A 25,049-nucleotide genomic window follows, 5' to 3' on the forward strand; every position below is an offset into this window, starting at 1 on the left:
GGATGAGGATTTGGGATACAAAAAGTAGCAAGATCCGGCATGCTGGCTAATATCTTGTAGTATATAAGCAAATAAAATCTGGTTGGCTCTATATCGTGTGTGCTGAGACTGAGTTCTAGTGCTTCAAATGATGATGACGATACACACATCTGTAAGACAAACCAACTACAAGAGCGGAGCTATGGATGAGCAAGCAAATTCCACTGAACTCGGTGGCAGTTACTTCCGAGTAGAAACGCAAAGGCTTGCACGCCAAGCCTCTCCCACGCCGGAGTCGAGCGTGCGCCCTCAGCGCCCGTCCAGCCGCAGCATAGCGCTCCATCCCACGTCATCGCCTCGCACGCGCGCTCGGATGCCGCCCATCCGGAGCAGGGCCGACGGCGCCCTCCGCGGCCAGGCGTCGTGTCGACAGGGGGAGGAGGCGAGGGCGGAGCCGAGCAGTAGCGCCCCGCCCGGCCCTCCGCGAGCTGCCACTTTTGCGGCGGCCGCTGGGTTGGGCCGAGGGGGTGGCTCCCTTTTGCGGATCAGCTGAGCGGCGGCTCGACCGAGAGGGAGCGTGCCCGCCCGCCCGCCGCCGTGCTGGTGGGACGCGCGGAGAGGCCAAGGCGGCTGGCTGCGGGTAAGGAGCGCTGGAAGGGGGTTTCCGCGACTCAGCCCCTTCCTGGGCTGTGCGCGTGGCGGGGCTCGGGTGGGTGGCCGCCGCCCCGCTGCCCCCTCGCCCTGCGCGCGGAGTCCGCTCGGAGCCAAGGCGGGCATCCGTGCCTCCGCGCCTCCTTTCCTGCTCGGGCCGAGGGAGGAGAGAGGTCGCCGGGCGCGGCTCTCGACTGGGACGCTGGCAGCGCTCGCCGGCGCGGGTGGCACTTCCTCATTTCCCGGCAGGGCCCCTGGGCTGGAGAGCGGGCGAGTTTTGCTGCGCTGGCGGCCGCCTAAGCATCCAACTGGGAAAGCTCGCCAAAACCGCGCTCCTGCTGCCCGCGCTGGAGTGAGCGACTCGAGCTCGGGACGCCTCCCGCCCGAGCTGTCTTCAAACAGGCCGGTCTCTCTGTGCCGCGGGACTCCTCTTTGCCCCCTGCCTTCGTTTCCGACATTCCGGGACGTGTCACGCCTGCCCAGGAGTGGGTGGGGGAACGCGAGGCCACTTCCAGGCGTTTGGTGCTGGAGGTGCGCTTCCGCAGCAGGCGTGGCTGGCCGCGCGTGAGAAGGGGGATGCCCGGGGGCGGGTCGCCTGCTCCTGGGAGCTGCTGGAAGCGCATGGTGCCATCCGGCGTGGAAAACAAGCCTTCCTTTCTGGCCTGTGCTTGGCGCCTCCTTCCTCTGGGTGGAGCAATCATGTGATAAGGATAAGGAGTCGCAGGGCGGTGGTGCTGGTTCGTTGTCCAGTAAAGGCCTGCAGAAGATTCGGGGAAATGGCCTGAGTCGTGGACGGCTGTATCAGTGTATGGGCGGGCGGGCGGGCGGGCGAGCAGAGCAGTGGGCTGCTTGATGAATCGCTGCGTATTGGCAGCACCTGCTGTAGCTGATGGCTGGTGTTAAAAGGGCTGAGGAAGCCTTCCCCAAACCTGGTACCCTCCAGATGTACCGGATCACGGTACCTGGCACCTTTCAGCTAGCCAGGGCATGTCTGGGGAGCGCCGGGCTGGGGAAGGTGGTCTGAAATACACTGTTGCCATGTTCAGGCCATTCAGCCATGGGCTAAGCAGTTCGTTTCCACTCTGCCTTTTGGGTTATTTTGCTCTGCCACTTACGGAAAAATGCAATGCAATCTGCATTGGCAGGGTCCAGGGCAAAGAATATGATCGTTGTAATTCTTGTTGCATTTTGGAGGAAAATGCTGCCTCTTGCCCCATGTTCCTTGTTGGAAGAGAAAAGCTGCTGGGGGTATTGCTGAGGAAGGTGAAGATGCTGCACATTTTCACGCAGCACACACTGTGGGACTTGTTTACCACAGGATGTAGCAATGGCTGCCAGGTTGTCTTCAAAGGGGCGTTAGGGACATTCATGGGGGACAAGACTATTGAAGGCCGCTGGTCCTCATCGTTCTGTATTATCCAACATCAAAGGCTGTGTGCCCCTTGCTGGGAAGCGTGGGCGGGAGGGTGTGTTGCCCTTATGTCCTGCTTGCGGACTTCCTGTAGGTAACTGGTTGGCTTCTGCACAAACAGGTTTAGTCTGATCCAGCATCACTGCTCTTTTGTTCTTAAGCGAAAAAGGGAAGAGGCTAAGTTGAAACTTTAAGCCTCGTAAGGCTGCATTTGGGTTTTCTTTATGAACACACTAAAATAATTCTGTAGGTGTAGTTTCCACTTCCTTTTTCAATGAAGATGCATTATGAAGTTTTTTAGGATCTGCCCTGAAGGGTGCATCCCCTCCCACTAAAATAAATAGGATTGCTCAGGGATGTGTGAACAAACCTCGGAGAAAACATTTGAGCAGGCAGAGATTACCCATCTCTTATTCCCCAGACATGTTGATATTTGATGTTATACTGTACAATTTTAAAAGGTATTTAGTTTTGCATGGTTCTATTGTTTTAACATACTATTTTAACCTATTCACACCTAACTCTCCACTGTATATTGTCATATTTCTGTATACTTTTTGTTTTATTCTTATAGTTATTTCACTGTTATATTGTGTTCTATTTCGACTGTTATAAATTTTTGCTGTAATCTGCTTAGAGAGTCCTGTGGGACTAATAATGTGGAATATAATAAATAATAATAATCAAAACATAACACTGCAAGTAATCGCTTTTACTTGTTCTGTAAAAGTGATCTGATGGTTTGCATCCCAATCAATTCGCTGTGCCTTTGATGTCCCTGGAATTATTGCTCCTTATTAAATGTGGAGAATCCTGAAATGTTGCCCTACGGGAACTTGGGTGCCTCTGAAGCCTGTAACAAAAATGACCTTAGGAAAGAGTAATTGTGCTGACATCTCTTCCAAGCTTGTGTCTTTCAGTTGGCTTTACCTTCTCGTTGTGAAGGCTTATCAGTTTTGATCTTGCACAGCAATTTCAGAGTTGGGCAGTAGATCTTATTATTGGGTGGGGTGGGGATATTGCTTGCCTGCATAGATCAGCTCCAGTAAGTTTCCTTTGGTGGACAGTTAACAGTTTTTATTCAGTAGTAGCAGTGACTGCAAAAGCTTGACACTTCAGGACCTCATAGAAGTCAACTCTGCAGAAAGTTTTACAGATTGAAGCGGAAGAGGAAGCCCCACCAGTTGTAGAAAAAGTCTTTGCAGTGAAAGGAATTGAAAGAATACTTAAAAATAGTATTGAAAGTTGCAGCTAGAGCATTGTTAATGGGAAACAGTTATGCTGAGAATAACCTGAGGTGTTGCCCTAAGCTTGGTGGCACATTTTCTTTCAGACCTGACCACTTCCCCGTAGCTGGAGAGATGAATGTATAAGCAGAATGCCCCCAGTTGTCTTTCTGCCATCTTCCTGGAATTTCCCCAAGCTCGTTGGCCAACAAACAAGTTTTGGTAAAGTTGCTGATGGCCTTAGCAGGGGTGAGCTTTGATAGGTAGATCTTCTACCCTAGTAGACAGGAATATGTCCCACTCATGCAATACATGTGGGAAGAAGCTCCACACAGTTAATGGAGCAGTGAGGCCTCACTGTTCGTTCCACCCTCAACATTGTGCAGCATCATCGCAATGACCACAGAGGACTTCAGAGAGGGGAACTGGAACCCTGTATTTCCCTGTAGATGTCCATGCAGGTGTTTCTAGGTAGAAAGGTGCCTGATGCTCTCTCCTTCTTTAAGCATGCAGTGGTATTCCAGGCATGAAGGACACTAGTACATATACAAGTTCTGGCAGCTTTGGACTCAGCGGTGGGGTAGGAAACTGCTGAGCACCTGTTAAATTCTTCCAGTTGGTCCAGACCAAAACCGGGAAATAACAAAGAATCCATATCGGGAATCTAGGGCTGCTTCTCCTACGTAGTTCTTCCCACAAGCATCTAGTTTGAACCAGTAAGAACATTCACTGAACATTGGGATGGCCAGAGGTGCTTTTGAGTTCTGCTCAGCTTGAATGTGAGCCCTGTGGAGTTAAATAAGACTTCCTCCCAGGAGTTGGGTGTGCATTTGACAACCAAAATTCCTTTGAAATACAACTGTCCGAACATTGTTTATAAACTCCACTTGGAGCATGTCAGGCAGACTGCAGTCTTGTGTGCTCTTACTTGAATGTAACTCCTCCTGAACTGGGTGGGACTTGCAGTTTGGGTACCCTCTGAGCGCTGCTGTGTCCTGTATAGTATAAAACAGCAACCCTATTTGGGTGTTCAGATCCTGCATAATGCAAATCGCTTGACAAAGAAGAGTGGGGTGGTGCTTGCTGGCCCTGCATCCTTTTTACCTTTCCCATGCATCACAAGGAGCACTTCTGTATTTGGGAGTCTTCTGTACTTCCTAGGCTTCCTGAGTGATTTGGAAATGTGATTATGTAGGGGTCTGAGTTGCGTGGCCTAGGTAAATCCAGCAAGCTCCTTGCTGCAAAAGTTCTGGCAATGTGGAAGTCTGCAGAGCCATGCCCTGTGGCCGGATGAGGTTTAGTCCTGCTCTCCCTACATATACAGCAGGGAAAACCTGCACTTAAGGGCCTGAATGGGGATCTGGTGCAGCTTCTTGCAGAACATGTTATATTTGGGTGCTGTGCATGCTGTGTTGCAACCCGATCCTGTATGTGCCTGTTCAAAAGTAAGCATCACTGAGTTCAGTGAGACACATTCTAAGGTAAGCTTTTGAGGGAAGGCTTGGTTGCAATGCGGGTGAATGGAGAAGGGCTCTAGGTCTCTGGTGAAGCTTAGAGCAAGGAATGGGCAATTTGTAGCCTTCCTGATGTCTAGGCTGATAGTTTCCATCAGCCTTGGTCACCATAACCAATAGTGTGGGATGATGGGACTTACAGGACCAGCCCTCTGGAGTGTTCCAAGTTGCTTCGCCCTGGTCTACAGCATGTGTGGTCCCTTTGCAGAATTCCCACAAGATGCAGTGCTGGTGCAGTAAAGGGATTGCTGAAGGACTTCCCATGGGCTATGCTGCCTCTTCCCCTGAAGCTGCTCAGAATAAGCAATAATTTAGTACATTTAACCCATTTTTCTTTGACGAAGGGTAACAATCTGAATTTTTGAGATTTTTCTGATACAAATCCCCATGAAGTGTAACTTCTTCAAAATTAACTTGTCTTTCTATATTTTCAGGTGGTAACCTTTGTGAACCTCTTGTCTATGATCTCCGTGGGTGTTATAATCAGCCATGGCGTACCGTGAAGGCACTGCTGGGGATCCAAACCAGTTAGCACAGCGTATAACATCCAATATCCAGAAAATCACACAATGCAGTAAGCTACTCGAACTATTCATAGTTTCTGTACATTTCATTTCTGTTGAGCCAGAATTTTTAATTAAAAGAAGTTCTTAGCCTTTCAGGAAATCATGTAGATAATACTTTAATGTCAGCAGTGCAATTCTAGACTTTATAAGCAAAACTTTCATCAGTTTTGCAATGACATTTCATTCCCTGCCTTCTGGTGAGATTTGGGCAGCTAGCCATGAATTTTACCTCTCAACAATCTTATCTGAAGTATGTGCTCTAGCTGGTGCAGGATAGCACATTTATCCTGCATGTTGCTTTTTGTCCTAGGAACGCAGAGCACAAAATTGATTGGTGTGAAGAGATATGTGCCCCATGTTCAAATGCTCTCTGAAAGTACTTTGGAAACAGGGCTGCTTTCTGAAGAAAGAGCTGCTAGTCCTGCTGGTTTAGGATGAAATGCTATTGCCCTAGGTCATATGCACAGAAGCCTCTAAACTTGGGCACTGGGTGCATTCTGTGCACAGAAGGAGCTGGCCCTGTTGCTTTCACTGGGCATTTTTTCTAGCTGGCTCTTTTCAGCAGTCTAGATATTGGGCTGGTGAAGGGGAGGGAAGGACTGGGATGCTGACTGGAAAGTTCTTGACCCAGCTTTCTTTCCTGAATGCTTGGAGTAATGCTTAATGCTGCCTCTCATGTAATGTCAGGGAAACTTAGGATTGTGTCTTTAAATCAGTTTTATGATAAAAACTTTGAAAGGTGGCCATATAAGCCTGTTGAAGAAACGTAAAACACTGTTTTCATGGACCAAAGTCCACTGGTTCCGATTAATATGTTACTATAAAAACTGTACTCCAGAAGATAGAGTTACCCCGCAAAGGAATATATGCATCATTTGCAGGCATATGTTATAACTCAGTTTTATCTGTGAAGCATGTTTGCCTTTTGGATGGTCTTGCAAAACCAAAAAGAAAATAGAGGCCTAACAGTTTGAGATGTCTCCACGGGCTCTAGGATTCATGAGTGCTTAAGTTTGCTGGTGTCTGAAATTTAACTGTCTTAATTGGTCTGGCCTTTACATTATATTTTTTGTCTTCATTGCCATCTTTACCTGTAGTGTTATCCTGACTTTAACTATTGCCTGACTTGCTATTGAGCATCATAATGGCTAAAGTGTTTTTGTGTCACTATATTCCCAATTCATGTCATCTGGTGATCTATCTTTATAGGAAAAAATGAACAGTTGCTTTCTGGCCAGAATCTAGTGATCAATAACTGTAATTTCTTCTAAGGATTTGGTAACTAAAATGGATGGTTTGAGATCATTGTGCAGCTTACATGTATAAATCATACCCATTTGTATATAAAGTTTTAATTTTAAAGCTTGGATGATATAACCTTTAGTTTGTAACCTGGTTAAATGTAATAGACCAGTTATGAACTCAAAGCATGGATTCTTCTCGAGCCAAAACTCTCATGGCAGAGGGAAGTATTGCAAGACTTTGAAAAACCCAAAGTTTTGCAGAAGAGCGAAGGTTCTTTTGGAAGAAATCACCCAATATTGGGTGCTAGAAGAAATATAATTGTTCACAGATTACTGCCAGGTGGTATTGGTGGTGGTGAACTAGTGGTGGAATGGGATGGCATATCCTGAAAGTGACAGTGACTGGCAGCCTGAACAGGACCAGCTCAAAGTGTAGAGGACCCTTCTCGTCTTAAGCTCCTCTGTAAAATTGTGAACAAATTCTACTGAGAAAGCCTTCAGTTCTGTGGCTCATCTTCCTTTATGTAACATGTAAGCAGTGCCCCTTGGGAGGTTCACTGCTTGTGCATGATGAATGCAAAAAAGGCAGGCCACCTGGGCCACAAGAATACTTCTTGCTTACCTGCAGCTTCTCCTGTGGGAGAAGCTGCAAAGGCAGGGCAGGCATACTGGTGAAGATGTCTGCGAAGCAGGGCTTCTGTGATAAAACAGCTTAGGGTAACAGCATGTTATTGCTAAAACATTTGTGTGTTTCGTGAATTTGAGAAATATTGATGACAGAACCCCTTGATCTCTATACCAGACCCAGCTAGACGGTGTCCAATTTTTTCAACAGGTATAGTTCATACACTGATTTAAACTGCTTACATACAGATCTTATGTCATAAAATCTTTGAAGTGTCTACATAAAATGCAATATAAAGTACAAGATAAAAAGTAATAAACATTGAAATAATTTTATGATGTGTAGGTTAAGCAGTGATACAAGGAAAGACAGGTGTGATAGTTTGGTTCCAGAGCCTGCCATTTGCTTCTCCTTCCACAGGAGCATGCAAAGACCAGGTGTGATTTCCATAATAACCCTTATTTCTTTCAGTGCTGATTTAGAGACTGAAAATGGCTGGTTCTCATTCCTGTTTCCTGAGATTGTTCACTATCTAGCATTTGAGTTCTCGTCTTTCCAGCTTTAGAACTCTGACAATGGAAGAGTCCTTGAGTGAAGAGGGCACAAGCAAATGACTGCTAGGAAGGTGGATTATACACTCTGTCAACACTGTAATCTGTCTAACCTTGGTAGGGTAACCTGTTAACATCTGAAACATTCCAGCATGCACTCAAATCAGGATGGAATTCTTAGTAGGTCACAGAAGAGCAATTTGGTTTGCTACCAGCAGTTTGACCTGAGAAAAGCAGCCCACGTTGATCTAATCACTGCTATAGCATGCAAACTACAATGCTTTGACTCATTAACACGTATGACTAAACAAGACAGACAAGTTCTAATGGTGTAACTTGTTTTTTCCCTTTAAGTTGCTCTGTACCGATCTCTGTAGTTAGTAAGGGATGCATTAGAAATGTAGAGCCTCAGTACTTCCGGACATACTTGCTTTGTACCTTGTGTAACCTTGCCCTTGATGAGCGGCATGATTAAATCCAGAGTGGAGCTCTGCTTGTGCAAAGGAGCTTTGGGGCTCTTCTGTGCCACTGCACCCCTTGTGCCCCCTGCTCCAGTTGTTCTCCTGAGGTTCAGTGGCACACCTGCCATGGCTCTGGGATGGGGTATGGGGTGCTACTGCAGCACAGGAAAATTGTAGATTTGGTGGAACTGCCTGGTGCAAGGGAACATGCCTTTCCTCTTGTATAACATATCTCTGGACCCAAGTCACTTTTTATCATTGACTGCACCCAAAGCTGCTTACTAAAAGTCTGCAAACCGTACCTTGCTGTCTTGGGTCTTACAGTTGCTAGTGGTGGTTTTGCGTAATGCCTGTTATTCATTATGGGGTAGAAGACCAACACCCTAGACCGGAACCTGCTGAACTGACCTGAAATCTGGGACCAGGATAACAGTGGTGGTGAACTTGTGGCCATCCAGATGCTTTGGCCCATGACTCCTGTCATCCCTCACCAGTGACTTTGCTAATTAGGGCTGATGGAAGCAGTCAGCTAAAACACTGTGGAGGACTACTAGTGGCACACCCTGGATTGTTTCTCTGGGAGGTGAAAGAATAGCAAAACAGCTTTCAGTTTAATGGGGTAATGGCAAGTTGATGACACAGAAGCACTTTAGCTACTTGGTCCTCACTCCAGATATCCTTGGAGGTGGTGTGTGTTGTGACTTGAAAAAGTCAGCATTTTAAGGGGTTGATTCTTTTGCTTCTTGTGGCTGTAGAAATGAAAAGCAGTGGTGATTCGGGGTAGTGTATGATGTGTGGTATGTGTCAATTTAGGGCTTGAAAGCAGCTCCTGGTGTAATTAGTGGTATGGCAGAAAGAGAGTCAGTAGGTCATCTCAGAGGGGTTCTGGCTGCTGGGCACCCCCTTTTGTGCTATTGTTAAACATTCAAGAACTCTCTTTGGGGCAGAGTTTTCATCTTGGCAAAGTGAGGCCTTCCAGCCTCTTTCTTTTCTGCCCTCCTGACTTTGCAATTTGCATGCTGTTTATTTTCTTTGAAGCTGGGCTTAACAGTTGCAATCTTCTCTGCAAGAAGATAGGAGGCAGGGCTTTCCTCACTTAATGCATAGTTTCCTGGTGTACGTGCCACTGGAGCAGAGGCTTGCCACACCTGCTCGACGGCTAATGGGCAGAGAGCAGTTTCCTTATCACAATGGGGTAAGCCCTATAATTGGACTGTAGGCGAACACTTCCTGTATTCCACCATCTTCCTCCTACTCTACCTAATATAGTTTGCTTAGCACAGAGAGCAGCACCATCTCAAGTTAACACCCAGTAAACAGAGCCACATCACTCATGTTTCATCCAAGCCCAGCAATTTAAATTAGGAGCTAGTTTTTTAAATTGCTGCATGCAAGTTCTTCATACAATGCATTTGTCTTCACACAGTGTAAAGCTAAACGATGCAGTTCACCTCCCCAAGAAGTAGTAAGGGCCATGATGTTGGAGGGCTTTACAGGGGATTGGATAAATTCACGGAGGAGAAGGCCATCGAGGGCTGTGCTGCCTTCAGCACCAGAGGCAGGGTGTCCATGTGTCCCAGCTGCTGGAGAACTTAGGAAGGAGGGTGCTGTTGCTCCCTTTTCCTGCTTGTGGGTTTCCTGCGGGGAGCTGGTTGTCCACTGCGTGAACATAATTCAGAACTAGATGGACCCTTGGCCTGATCCAGCATAGTTCTTCTCACATTCTAAAATAATGATTTGTGGGAGCTTTTCAGCCAGTAAGTAATGCTGAAACAGCCATTCATCAGTGGTAAATGAAGGAAAACCTCCATACAAGGCAAGATGCGTGAACTGATGGCATTGTTTTGCCTGCGGGGTCTAACAACAATATGCATGGACAGCTAGACTAGAGGGGAAATGGTGGCCCAGTAAAATTTGCAAATATACAATTGGCTGTGTTTGTTTTTCTTGGGACAGGCAACTTTGGACCTTCCATTGGCCAGTTCGACACACCCTTATTGTAAAGATAATTTGACTGTACTAGGGCACTGTCATGGTTTTGGCAGCAGACTACAGATTATTTTGTCACTGATGCCACAGCAACAAATTCAGAGCTGGCAGTGACTGCATCTTGTGCCTTAAGACCGGTGATGGTGGGAGACACAAGGGTTTCCTGAGTTGCCCACCTTTGATCTGCAGGGAAGCCTACCACTTACGGGTATTGCTAGACTGGAAAAGGAAATTGGAGAAAGCAGTTTGCATGGAAGAGATACCTGGGCTATGACAAAATACTGTATGAGGTTGCTCTGTGGCTGCCGCTCTTGGCTGAGATCAGTGAGGACATTGCTGGTCTGTGCCTGACTTCCAGATGTCTCATGCTCTGAATACACTGTCACTTGGAGGTTCCCTATAGAGGACAAGAAACCATTGGCCACTTTTGTGTATTCTTGACTTATACCTGAGGTGAAAAAGAAGGTCCAGAACTTGTTTGAGCTGATGTGTTTTCTTTTTATAGAGCTGTGAGGATAAATAAAGGAAAACACAAAACAGGACAGTAGGGATGCTGTTCCGTGGTCGTATCTGTTCTCTTCACACCGAAACTTGGATATTTTTCTCATTGCATCCTCCAGATGGCATTGTGGCTATCATTGTTACATGAAACAATATCAAAAACTGTAGAATTAGCATCAGGGACTAGAATGACAACAGCAAAATCTGAAGCAAGATGTGAAAATATGACTGATAACTTGCTTTGAGAGGCAATTGCCTCAAAAAAAACCCCTAATCACCCCAAGTTTTCCAGTTATTCTGATCTGCTCTGACTGAATTGCGAAGATGGTTTTCATGGACTATTTGATTTACTACATGAAAAGCGTTAACTACAGCTACTGAAGAATCAAGGGCAATCATTCTGCCATTTTAGTCAGTACATTTTCAGCATGCAACTAACATCTGGAATGTAGTTGAAACCCTTGGTGGTGTTCATTAGGTACGTAATGTAGATGTGAACGAACTACTGGTGTGTGTGTGTGTGTATTGTGTTGGGATTTATCAGCATTTGCAATAAAGTAGCTTCACAGAAGGAGTTTCTAGTAGTCTGATATTGCTGGTTTAGGTGGCTTCTGTCTGTCAGGATGGCCAGCAGATGGCATTCCTCCCTAAGATGTGTCAGGTTTCTATATCCCAACCCTGACCACATTTGATTCAGTTATTTAAGTCAGTGATTCTGATCCAGACTATTTCAGTCTGTAAATAGTCTATATCAGGACCATTGACTTCAGTAAAGCTACTCTAGAATAGCTTTTATCTGACATCTCAAAGTTCAGTCTCTAAAAACTAAATGAAGTACCTTGTGCAAATTTACTGAGAATATCAATTTATTGTGAATCTAATCTTGGTTCCTTGCTGCCTACCTATCCATTCTTTTGTTTCAGGACAGATGACTCCCTGATTTCATTAACCATTTTAAAAGTAGATAAAATTGAGCCCTAAAGTAACCTGAATTATGGGTAGCCACTGAAATCCTCCTTAAATATATATTAACTAAGCTTATACAACTTGGGAGAACAAGACAGAACAGAGGGCTTTCACCTGATGGTTTATTCTATATTCAGTGTCCTCTGAAATTTGAATTTGAATTCCCAGTGAAGATGTAATTGCCCTGTTTGCAATGCCAAGCAAACATGTTCTTGAGCATATTAAAAAGTTAGTTAGTCAACCAGTAGTGTACATTCTCTGTAGTTAACTGAGTTCTGTCATGTTTTACTAATAGAATAGCTAGTGTGTAGGAAGCCTGGGTTCAGACCCTGATCAATTGTGAGGCTTGGTTGAGAGAACTGTGTTCTCAGGGAACCATCATTAGATGGTGAACTAAACATGCTAGCTCCTTTCTCACCTTCAGCTGCACACACTGAGTGAACACTTAAAGGGAATGATCACGTTGGTGCCCTACCCTCATGTGGCTGCAGGGGAGCATGAGCTCTGCGCGCACACAGCTGTTCATGTGATCAAGAATCCTCGTACACACGGCCAGGGTTCCAAGTTACAGGTACAGGCAATGTCCACATACAGTCCTTTTTCACTTTTGCAACAGAAGAGTAGGATTTATTTATTTCCATCCTGCCCAACAGTCCAAGCTCTCTGGACAGCTCACAGCATCTCTGGATGATGGGATAAGAGCTAGTAGGCATGATCCTGTGCTTTGCTCTGCTTTTAGATGTGGAGCTGAAGACAAGAACAGAGCTAATGCATGGAAGACCAACACACGCATGCACACACAAGCTAACCTTTCATTTTGTTAAGCTGACAGGAGTTTTATGCTTCTTTTTTTAAGAAACTCTTCAGCAGAACCTGTGATTCTGTGTAGTTCAGTGGTCATTATTTGCTGGTGCTTTTCTTTCCAGTGGTACATGCATTGGTTGCAGTAGTTCAGGAATGGGCAGCCCCTTTCCTGTTAAGATGTGCACACCCTCGTGGGTCATCTTTTGGGATCCATAAGTAAATGGTGGGCAGCACCAAAACCAAATGTGGATCACTACTTTTCCTTTTTCTGCCATCTCCCATTCTCTGCTTCCTAGAGAGGAAGGGATTACTTTTTCCAGATATCTGAACAAATTACATGCAGAGGGCTTATGAAACCCTCTGATGTTCTCATGAAATTGGGCTGAGGGTTGGAGGTTTATCATCCTTGGTTAGACAGAAATCCACTACATTGTATTATCCTTTGGCTTATTACTGCATAAGTCTAAGTAGATCTTGACTAGGTGACTGACTCCCTGAACATTAACTTCCTGGACATGAACACTGAACCCAGAAAGCAGGTTACCTTATGGATAACACTGAACCCAGAAAGCAGGTTACCTTATGGATAACACTGAACCCAGAAAGCAGGTTACCTTATGGATAACACACATGAAAGAATAGGAGGAGGACTTGTTCATTTCTTTTGCCGTATAGGTTTAAATCAAAATTGGTGAGATTGTCAGCCTGGCCAAATTTGCACTAATCCTGGTTATGGAACATGCCATCTGCTAAGCCTGCTAGGTGTGCTAGCAGCATTTTGGCCCATGGATAAGTGCAGTGCTGGTGGCTTCATGCCAAACTTAATTACGTGGAAAAACTTCTGCCTAAATTGCCTTTTTGTTGTGTCTTTCTTGCTGAAATGTATTTGTCTGAATAGGTATTGTACCCACAGAGCAGGAAAGTTTAATTTGTTTTCTGAATTCTTGATCTGAATGTTCTAAGGCTCTGAAAATTGTACATGTTTCTCTGTTTAAATTAGCATAGGCATGTGCTTAAACAGAACTACTCTCATTTGTATTACATTCATACTATTTAAAATGTTCAAATTTTTAAAATGTGGTTTGAAAGGCTTTAGTTTTCAGCCGTACCCTGATCTGATTTCTGGTATGAGCTTCTATATCTTTGATAGCTGTGCTGAATTTGACCTACCGCAGCTCTGTCAACTGGTATATGTTTCTGAATTGTCAATTAGAAATGCATGAAATTGTGGTGGATATGTATCATTTACAAAAAACCTCTCTTCCTCTTTGCAAACAGCTGCGGAAATACAAAGAGTACTGAATCAACTTGGAACACCACAAGACACACATGAATTGCGGCAACAGCTGTAAGTGCTTCACGGGATGACCTTTCATTTAACTGCATTGTAGATATCCTTCTCAGTAGGTGTTGGTATCTCACCAAAGTGCTCAGCATCTTCAAAACCTTTGAGAACAAAACTGGGGGAAGGGATAAGCCACCACTTATTTGTATGTTGACTTTTGAATCCTCCCAAGTAACACTGTTGGCAGTGTTAAGCACCCAGATGGTGTTGGAAAGGAGAAGAAAGAAAGACAGCAGAGGCTGCTCTACTGACTTGTCTTAAAATGTTCACATCACTGTCATATTTGCTGCCTGCTGACATTTCGGCAATGGCTTCAGTTAAGGCTGAGCAGCAGTCCAGCTGCTCATGAGTTGAAAACTCATGTAAATATGCAATAAAACTTAAAATGGAAAGGAGGAATGTGAGGCAAAATATAACAAAGGGAGGGAGGAAGTAGGGATGGTGAGGAATCTGTCTCTCTCGTGCTTGCTGGACTTCTTTCTTGTGCTCAGCCCTACCCAGGAACTGAGCCAAGCTGAGATTAAGTCTGCAGATGCTAAGAAATGCTAGCGGCTTCTTTGTGCAAAGTACACGATTCTTGGTGCTGTGTATTCAGCGTGTGCAGTTCTTTGCACTAAGTATGTAAAGTGCAGAAGCAAAACTCTGCTTGCACAGTGGGACTGGCGTGTAGGCAGCTTGTGCACGAGCCCCTCTCACCGGCTCACTGGGACTTGCCTCCTGCTGGACACCCTCATAAACACTTGTTGTGAGGCCGACTTAGGGAAGACAGAAAGCGGGATGGAGTCTAAGGAGCTGAGCTGAGGAATTCCAACAGATTCTTGCTCCCAAACCAGATTCCTCACACACTGCTATCCGGAAGTGGAGATGCATCCTTGTTGTTAAGTCTTCTTGGTAGGTATCACTGATCCATCTGGAAAGGGTGCAGATGAGAGTTGTATGCAATCACACATCTGGAGTTTTTGATTGATGGTAAAATCATTATATTAAAGATAGTGGTCATATTGGTGTTTTGCATCATTATTGCCCTAATTTTAAGGGGAGAAATAGCTATGAATTATGATAGCCTTATTGGTATACCACTGGGAAACTCTATAGAGTTGGTTTCTGCTAGAGGGGTGTAAATCAGGCTAGTAGCCAGACACTGTTGGATCCTTTCTATTGAGCTGAAGGCTTAGTGAAGAATGGGCCTGGAATTTGAATCCTTGTGCTACCCCAAGAATGCCCACTGATTGCCACGTGGACCTGGTTGCCAACGCCTTGGTCAGATGAACATCAGTGCCTTTTGTTTGAAGCACAAAACATGCACTTTGGACTTGTTGTCTGGTAGGCTTTCTCTTTGATAGCAGCAGGAGATAAACTCTAGACCAGGAATAGGCAGGCGCACGTTTAAAATTAAGGGCAGGTGGCCTGTGAGCACAAGATCAGCCAAGGAATTGGTTTCAGTGCCAGGATTATACCTGCAGTCCTTATATACACAAACGTACTCCAGCTTCTCCCTTTAGCTTTCTTCATTTCAGCAGCTTAATCTTGGTGTAGAGGGAGGAAATGAACTTTTCTATTATTGCTATTGTTAAATAACAGGGCTTCAGAACCCCTTGTGGATTAACCATCCCACTCTTTCCTCACTTCATCCTTGTAATAGATGGAAGCACTCTTTTGGTCATTGAACACAGCAAAGATTCTCCAAGCATCATTTACTATGGAAATATGCTTTTTTTATTTAAAGAGAAACTTGTGCTCATCATTGCTGAAAAAGAGGTTTTTTATTCTTATCCTCTTTATATATGAAAAGAATCTGTAAACCTCCCTCAGCACTGAATTTTCATGCTGTGGGTTTGATTTGGCTTTTAAAATGCTTTCTCCCAGGTAAGCATGTATATTTCATAGACGCACAGAATTACAGAATAGTAGAGTTGGAAGAGGTCGAGAAAGCCATCGGTTCCAAGCCCCTGCTCAGTGCAGGAGTCCAAGTTAAACCATCTCTCTCAGATGAGTGTCCAGCTGCATTTTAAATGGCTCCAGTGTGAGAGAGGCCACAACCTCCCTAGATCATTCGATCCTTGTCATATATAAACTATTTCATCTACTTTTTGTGCCCATTCTATTGAAGCTTTTGTCAGTAGTTACACAAATGTTGACAGTGCCTGGAATCTGATTCTGCCCCTTATAATTCTTTTTCTCGGCTTCCATGGAACTGAGATTAGTAATCATTTTCAAATCAGTTTTGCTATACAGCCGCAAAGCTCTTTAGTAGTCACTTTGCAGCTATCCAGTAAGGCTCTTCCCTCAAAAGATGAGGGAACTACAAAGCTATAATGTTGGTGAAGTAATGCAGTGAGTAAAGCAATGCAGTTGCTGAACTGTAACTTTCTGCTTGCAGGCAACAAAAGCAGCAGTACACAAACCAACTTGCCAAAGAGACAGACAAATACATTAAAGAGTTTGGACTGCTGCCTTCAATAACTGAACAGGTATACAATATAAAAGACAGATTCCATGTTTTGTCTTAAAACTGTTTTCATTTTTCCAGCGTGTGTTTGCAAGTGTTGATGCCTCAGGCATAGCAAGCCAAATATACTACTGGTAATCATTGGAATATAATTAAGAGGGCAAGAATTTCTGAAATATGAGGATTATACGTTTTATTTTGGTGCAGGCACTTGGATTATGATTATTTTAATCACATTGACTGAAATCCGGAATTCTGTTGACTTTAATGAGGGTTAAGCAGCCTGAATATGTGCAGAATTGCAAGCTTTCTGTTTAAACTGAGCGTGCATACATAGCATTGCATGCAAAATTAATGTATTTAACAGGCATTTCATTCTTTGCAATAGATGCTTTTGTTCCATAAAGAATATAGGTTGGGGGGGGGGTGTCTGTGTATGTGGGGAGGAAAGCTCAAACTGGAAAAAAGTCCCACTGGAAGCGTGTGCCATTACTGTTAGAGTAGGGCTAGGTAGCTCATGGTCTGTTGGCTACATGTGGACCTCCCACCCCCTTTTTGTGACACCTGCTCCCCCCCCCCATGGCTTGCACACCACCAAATTGCCGCTACTATTGGAAGTTTCTGGAAGTGAAGAAAAACATCTGCTTTTTTGCTTTAAAGCAAAAGGAGCACAGGACTTACTTCATTACAAAATTGCTTCCACCAGTGTGATCTTGCTTCCCTGCATGTAAATTGGCCCCCGGTCCCTCTGAAGTTGCCCATTTGCATCTTAGAACACGTTTTGTGTCATGGTACGAATTGTGACGTTCATTTGCTATGACTCTGGGGGGAAATGATTTGCCACCTAACCACTCTGACTGGAGGGCTGTTTGTGCTAAAAGGCATCATCCTTAAATTTGAGTCCTGAAGTAGTGTTGCAGGGGTGATAAGTGCGTGTCCATTCTCTCCCTCTACATCCAGGTTAGAGTGCTCGTGCCTGAACTTACGGCAAGGATTTACACACTCTTCATGTTTGTTTTGTTTAAGTGCAGAGGTTGTTAGGCGTTCAGCACAACCTCATCCACAGAGCTCATCACCACTGCTCAGCAGGAGCTGCTGCTCAGTTCCGTACCTTTTTCAGATTTCGTGACTCTCTGCAAGAAAGCAGGAGCCAGTGTTGGGTAGAGGCTGGCACATCGTGTGTGACTGTTTAAGTAGGTGTTTCGCCCTGCTGATAGTTACACTAGGCTGGGTATATGCCACAAGGTTATTGAGGATCACTTCTGCAGCTTTATTTTCGGGAAAAGCCGGGTGCAAAATCACAAAATATATGTTTGGTCTGATATGCTAGGACTCAAATGTACTATCCATGTCCACCTAGTTGTGCAAACTCTAAATAAGTGTTCAAAAGTAATAGTTGCCATAGCTGTTCCGATCTGACTGTATAGTGGGAGGAGGAACAAGGGAAGGATGTATGGAATATTTTGCCCAAATGGCTTAAGGGGCATATCTTCTGTCTAGTTGATGCATGTGCTAAAGATGTAAACTGATCTGCAGTGGAATTAAACATGGAATTGTATAGGCTGTTTCTTCATGCAGAGCTGGCCAACTTCCTGCATTGAACACACAGAGAGAGACATTTTCCAAAGCTTTAACTGATCAGTTGAAGAACTGCTTTGCAATAAGAGTATTTTGCTTTACCAGATGTTCTTTCCCTCCTTCCCTACTCCCTTTTTCTTTTGCCCTTTAGCGTCAAAGAAAAATACAGAAGGACCGACTTGTGAATGAGTTTACTACATCACTTACAAACTTCCAGCGGGTCCAAAGACAAGCTGCTGAGAAAGAGAGAGAATTTGTAGCCAGAGTGCGAGCCAGCTCTAGAGTATCAGTAAGTTTATGCCCACTTGCTGTTTTACCTGTGAATGATAATGAAGATAATGGATGCTGTCTGCCAGATAGTACTATAGCTAGCCCCACAACTGGGAATCCTAGACACCCAACACCTGGTACGCATATTTAAGAGGATTATCAAGTTGTGCACCTCAGTGGTATTCTTTTAAACACATGCGCGTACACACACACTCGTTCATTTTAATTGATGTGTCTGTTTTGAAGCCCGCAATACCATCTTTAGTTACTAGGTGGCATATTGCCCTAATCTGCACAAAACTTTGCAGTCAGTACCCTGGAAGCCTATTCTGGCGTAATCTGAGGAACACAGTTTTGCAGCTGCCCTTTCCCAGTAATGTGGGGCACCCCCTCATGAATCGAGTAGACCGGTCTCCCTCAGGTGCTCCATGGGAGGGACCACACCTTGGGGGGATTGAATGTACAGGCATGACTGTACCTGGATGAGGAAGGTACAGCATTGGTGTAATCTTGCTTGAAGGTTTATCTGTATCAGCCTAGGTGTTAGCCCAACCCGTGCTGAAGTGGGCATGTTCACTGTTAGAAGATGTGGAAATATTGGGAGACTACACTATTTCTCTACCCTAGTAATACTCTGATTTCACTATGATTTATATTTTTGGGATGCAGGGGAAATACTAATGGAGTCAGTGATGTGCAAGATTTCTATTCACTTGCAGTTTGTCAAACATCAGATGATATTTCCCAGGGCCACAAGGGAAGGGTGTACTGGTGAATCCCTTTGATTGTGGGGAAGTGAAAGTCAGCAGGATTCTTCTGTGTCCAGGTGCTAAATTAGCCCAAGGTAGACTTGGAGTTCAATAGCATATTGAACCCAGAACAGCCAGTTAGCAGCCTCACATTCTGTGCCATGGTTTGGGGCATATATGCTTGTGTTGAAATACAGTGATATTTGCTTAAGTAGATATTTAAACACACAGCTGTCCACTTAATTGCTAGCAGGAACCTGTGTAAACATATTCAGTTTTCTGCCAGTTTCTTTGTTAAGTAAGAGTACGTGCTCAGCAGAGAATCTATAAATACTACTACTGAATTTGTGTACCTGCTTCTTTTCCAGGCCTTGGAAGCACAATGGCTTGAATCATGAGACATGCTAACTTAAAGGTTTCCTGTTCCGTTCACCTCCTGTGGCCCACAGAAATCCTTTAGGGATGGTTGGAGAGCCTTTTTCAACAGTGTGCAATGGGATCCTGGATGGTTGCTGGGAGAGGAGGGATTTGCCTACATTTAGAGCCCTCTACCCCCATCCTTCCTCGATCAGGAAAGTCTCCCAACCCTTCAGAAAGGCATTTCAGTGGCTGTGGAGACAGGAGAGGACAAGAAACCTTGCTTCTGCAATGCTCCATAAATTAATTGAAGCTCCTAAGCCACTGCATCTGAGTGTCTTCCATCTTGTCCTATTAGCAGAACAATCTTGCCTGGCCTGGATTGGTCAGGCATCCAATTTGTCCACACACCCCATCTAAAGCTTTCCCTGAGTCCTTGCCCTGTGTTGCCCTCCCATTTCTGCTTGCTGTTTCTCCATGCTCTTTTGGTCTGCTTTTGAGTTCAATAGTAAGCAAGGGCCAACAATCCAAGAGCGCAGTGGTAAAGCACATGCTTTGCACACACAAGGTACCAGGTCCCATTCCAGAGAGGGCTGGAAAAAGTCCTGCCTGAGAACCTGGCAAGCTGCTGCCAGTCAGCATCAACAATATGGGGCTAGACCATGGGTAATCAAACTACGGTCCATGGGCTGGATCCGGCCTGCCATGCCCATTTATCCGGCCTGCCATAGCTCACCACGCACATGCGCATGCCATGCTGAGGTGCCGGCTTGCTCGCAAGGAGATAATTTTGGACTTACTTGGAGAAAAGGATCTCCTTGTGAGCAAGCTGGCGACTCGCCGTGCACAGGGCAAGGCGCCGGCTTGCTTGCAAGAAGATTGTTTTGGACTTGCTCTGAGAAAACGATCTCTGTGCACACATGCACACCCCTGCCTTGCCACACGCGCATGCACCCCCCTGGCCTGCGCCCCCCGCCTGCACTGCCTTGGCGGCGTGCGCCCATTGCCAGCACCTTTCAACTGGCCCCCTGTTCAAAAAGTTTGAGGACCCTGGGCTAGATGAACCTGAACTGGTACATGGCAGCTTCCTGTGTTTCCTACACTGTTTCCTTTGAGCTCCAGTTTCGGTATTAAGCATGTTGAGAGATGCTGGCTGTGCAGGAGCAGCCCGATAGCAAGCAGTTACAGACATGATCCAATTTTGGTACTGCCAGGATGTAACTCCTGGCAGTACCAACTGGACAGATCCAACTTCCCCATCTATTTCCACCCCGCAGTTAAACAATATTTAATACCCTGTGCCCAAAAGCAAAGTTACATGTTTTTCCATCTCATAACTTTATAGGGTGGTGCCCCAGAGGACAGCTTCAGAGAAGGAACACTGGTGTCTTGGGACAGGTAAGAAGTGCTGTAAAAGTGGACAATTTTCCACTTGTGGAACCTAAAATAAGTGAAAGCCCAGAGTTAATTATATTGTCATAAGTTCTTGAAACACTAGAAAGTAATACCACAGAACTGTCTAAACTCTGTGTGTGGTGCAATGGTGTGAAGCTTTGATTCCTAAAACATGGTGATTGTTGTGGTTCTGCTAGAAGTATCTGTCACCCTGTTTCTTAAATAATTGTTCTGTTTTCTCTGAGTTGCATTACTGACGTTCGCTCATTGTGTCTAAGAGTGTGCTGGTCAGAAGTCCACAAACCTGTTGCTGATGGCAGCTGTTCCATCCCTGCTTGCCAGGGTGAAAGATCTCTGCCCCATCGGTGTTGTCTGCAGTTTGCAAAGAGCTTGTAAGACTGTGGCAAGCCCAAGAGACTACCTCCCGCCCTGAATCCTTTCTTGCACACAGCAAGAACTCATGGGTTGGTGGGGTAGGAGAAAGGAGAGCCTCTGTCTTTGTAGAGGAATCCTTGGCTCTTGCGAGCAAGCAAACAAACCAGCCTTTGGAGACCACCAGTAATGGGGACCTGCTTTCAGTCTAGTTGTTCCTGCTTTGATCTTCTGCTTTAATCATTTCCTGTGCAGTCCGGATGGCAGTGCAGGGTTAGACGTAGTATCCAGTTGGGCTCAAATAAAGGCATTTTCCTGACCTACCTCCTTCCAGAACGAGCGTTTCTGCTTGTTTCAGGGCTTGCCCCGAAAGCACGTAGTCACTCTTCTGGAAGTGAGGGATGTCACCTTCAGAAGGGAATTGGTGGGGCTGGCTGCTCATGACACAGAAGTGGTGGTGGACCCCACCAGCAGGTCAACAGCATTATATCCTGCCTTTTATGATCTCACCGGGGATCTCTGTTGCTTCGGGATCCTAAAAGCCAAGGCAAGGAGCGCATGGCTACTGTCTTAAACCAGTTTCACTGCGGTACTTCAACTGAATTTAATGAAATTGTGGCTACGATGAGAATTAACCACAATATGTTCTTCTGTAATGCCCCAGCCAATCTGTGTAGTGTTGTAAGGGGGTTAATTTTAAAAGTGGGTCATACTCAAGAACATTAATTGACAAAATCTAGATGGAATGTCAGGACTGGTTAAAGTCTAATTTTAGAAAGCTTTTAGAATGCCAGGGCACACAGAGGCTTCTCTGGAACAGAAGGGAAAACCATCAGAAAACCCCTGTTGCACCAGCTCCTGACGAGTTGTATTGTATTCAGGGGTGTGTATTCCTGCTGTGTCCAAAGGAACTTACTCCCAGCTAGTGAGCATATTAATGTGTGAACTGACTCCAGGAGGCAAACCACTGCATTGTGAAGTTTTCTCACTCTCTTCCTGGAAACCCCTACAAAGTTCAGTTAGATTTATAAAATATTATTACCCTGCTACCTCTGTCTGAGGTTGCTTTGTCAGCATTGTGCAAGGGTAGTTCATAAAGTTCCTGATGTTATCGACGAAGCAGCTTTGAATGAGTTAAGAAGATTTGTCGCTTTTGGGTGCGAAGTGTTGTGATATATAACACTATGTGCTTCACTTAAAGCCAACCTCAGACACAAGCACAAGATGAAGAAATCACAGAAGATGACCTTCGTCTCATTGAGGAGAGGGAGTCTGCCATCAGACAGCTTGAGGTGAGCCCTGGGCAAGGCTGGGAGATGCGGTGAGATCAAGAGCGGAATTTTTCTTCCCTTAATTTGGCCATGTGCTTGGTGGTGCCTGCTGCCAGGGTTCATTGATCTGCACAGCTCCTGTGGGACAACAGTGACACTGGCCCTTCTTTCAAAGTCTGTAAGTTGCCGCTTCCCTCGTTGGGGTACCACTGGTCCAGGTGTCTTTCCTTCAGAATGCCAGGTAGAGGCCACAACTCATGCATCAAACAACTCCTTGTCCTGGTAACTTGATAACTTCTCTTCATCACTGCCTCTTTATAACTTCCTCCATTACATTCCTGAACGAAAGGACTGGAATTTCTGTAACTCCATGGAGACTGCCCCAGGAGGAAAGGACGACTTCATGTGGGTGCTCTAGATTTCATTGGAAGAATGAGGTCTTCATTTACTACAGTTAAGAGGCAGGATTTGGCTGGATGATGTCTTCAACAAGGTCACGCAAGACTGAAATCGTGGAGCTGTCCTTGACCCCATGTTTAATTTCTCCCTGTCTCTCTGATTAGAAACCTAATTTCAGTAATTTGCACCCTGGTAATCTCTAAATGGACTGCAGGTGGCACAGTGGTTTAAACTGCTGTGCTGCTGGGCTGGTTGATCGAAAGGTTGCCGGTTCGAATCTGCACAATGTGGGGAGCTCCCATACTCTGTCCCAGCTCCTGACAACCTTGCAGTTCGAAACCATGCAAATGCAAGTAGATAAAAAGGTACCACTTTGGTGGGCAGGTAACAGCGTTCCGTGCACCTCGGTGTTTAGTCATGCTGGCCACATGATGACGGAGACTGTCTGTGGACAAACGCTGGCTCCCTCGGCTAAGAAACGGAGTTGAGCATCGCCCCCTAGAGTCAGGCATGACTGGACTTCACGTCAAGGGGAAACCTTTACCTTTACTTTACCTTTAATCTCTAATTTAGATTGCTGCAATACACCATAATTGGGACTGCTCTTGAAGACTGTTCAGAAGGTGGATTTTTCACAGACTGCTGCAGCCAGACTAGTTTCTTGAACTTGTAGATCTGATCATATAAGACCAGTTCTGGCCTGCTTACGTTGACTGCCTGTATGCATCTGAATCCAACTCAGGGGTTCAGGTTTTAACCTATAATGCCCTTCATGGTTTGGGAGTGCGATAGTGGACAGAGCACCTTTCCTAAGCCAATCAGCCTGGGCATTGATCCCACTCTGAGTACCAGCTCTGAGGGAATCTTGGAGAACAGCAACAAGGGGGGGGTACTTTCTCAGTGGTAGCCCCCAGCACTGGAATAATCTCCCCGCTGAGGCCACCTGCCACCAACCTTTTCAACTTGACAGCACCTGTCTAAGATGGCCCTTTATGCCACAGCATTTAAAAACATGCATGGCTATTTGAGGGCCTGAGAGAATTGCCCATTCCAGGTGTTCATGGGTCTAGTCATGTGTTGTTTCAGTTGTTTTTAATTTGTTTTTAAAATTTCTGTATTTTGGGGGGAAATGGTGTTTGACTGTTTTAATGTATTGTTGTAAACTGTCCAGAGGGCATCAGCTACTGGGTGGTACGGAAAGGAGATAATAACAGTATATTTTGCTATACATAAATGTATATGTGCATTCAATCTGATAGATTGAATGCACAAATTTCACATAAGAAAGCTGTAACACTTTATTTTATTGTATTTCTTTGGGGAGGTTGGCCTTGCTTTGAAGTTTGATTTTTTTTTTTTAAATTAATCACAAAAATATATTTAAAAATGCTTAACAGCTTTAAAATGCTGTTTGCTTAGGTTATGCTTTACCTAATTAAAATCTTCATCCCTGTTTTCACCCTGTAGCTCCTAAATTCCATAAGCGTATGTTGTCCAATTTACTTTGCAAGCATCTTAGAAGTATCATGGTGATTTTTTTAAGTGTTTGACTTGTTACTCTTTCAAGGGATTTTACCATGTATCTCTTCCATTCAGCCTGCCTTTCTTCCATTCCTGCTACTCCAACTGTTATACAATTATGCTAAGTATTATGATGTGTAAATACACATTTCTTTGTTTACAGTCAGACATTCTGGACATAAATGAAATATTTAAAGATCTGGGAATGATGATTCATGAACAAGGAGATGTAATAGGTAAGTGTTTCAGTGTTTTGAGACAGTTTCATGCAAAGCTGTTTTTGTTTTTTAATATCACATTTGGATGTAACAGTTTCATTGCATTTGTTTGTATAAATCTGGCAACTATTTGAAGAAAATAACAGAGTTAGCATCTTCCTAACAAACAGGGAGGATGAAATTTGGCTGAATCTGAGTATCCCTATTTACTTTCTGGTTGTTATCAGTTTTCCTGCCGCTACTTAATCTTCAGACTCAGAGAGATGTGACATGAAATATGCGTGGGAGGGTATGATGTGTTAGGATTTAAAAGTTCTTGTACTACAACATGTTAGATCGTTTATAGCATCTTTTCAAATTCCAGTGAAGCTATACCTAGACTCATTTCATCTCGTTTCTGAGACTGCCCCTTTATCCTATTCAGAACAAAGAAGTAAACGAAGTAACAGGTTGCACAGGGGGAGGTACTTAAGAGTACAGTTTTATAATTGTATCTTGCAACTGCATTCATGATGGGTGACTTTAAAGAAATAATGTGAGTATCCAGAGGTCCACACAGTGCTCATTGTAGTAACATTTGTCCAGGGACAGTCTCTTTCCACAAGCTGGTTATGACCCTAATTTAGAAAATGTCTTC

General features: G+C 44.8%; 1 protein-coding gene across 1 annotated transcript in view; it reads left to right on the forward strand.

Annotated features, from left to right (window-relative positions):
* Positions 1-468: 468 nt before the first annotated feature.
* The window catches only part of STX7 (syntaxin 7), a 29,368-nt gene continuing 4,787 nt past the window's right edge, over positions 469-25,049 (forward strand). Inside the window, exons 1-8 of the mRNA XM_044424425.1 lie at positions 469-619; positions 5,216-5,355; positions 13,767-13,836; positions 16,214-16,304; positions 18,012-18,149; positions 20,582-20,634; positions 22,205-22,295; positions 24,358-24,430. Coding sequence (XP_044280360.1) covers positions 5,271-5,355; positions 13,767-13,836; positions 16,214-16,304; positions 18,012-18,149; positions 20,582-20,634; positions 22,205-22,295; positions 24,358-24,430 — 601 coding nt within the window. The 5' untranslated portion in view covers positions 469-619; positions 5,216-5,270. The remainder of the gene's footprint in view (positions 620-5,215; positions 5,356-13,766; positions 13,837-16,213; positions 16,305-18,011; positions 18,150-20,581; positions 20,635-22,204; positions 22,296-24,357; positions 24,431-25,049) is intronic.

Source organism: Varanus komodoensis, unplaced genomic scaffold (genome assembly GCF_004798865.1).
Source record: "Varanus komodoensis strain SLA01 unplaced genomic scaffold, ASM479886v1 scaffold1, whole genome shotgun sequence".
Classification (NCBI taxonomy): Eukaryota; Metazoa; Chordata; class Lepidosauria; order Squamata; family Varanidae; genus Varanus; species Varanus komodoensis.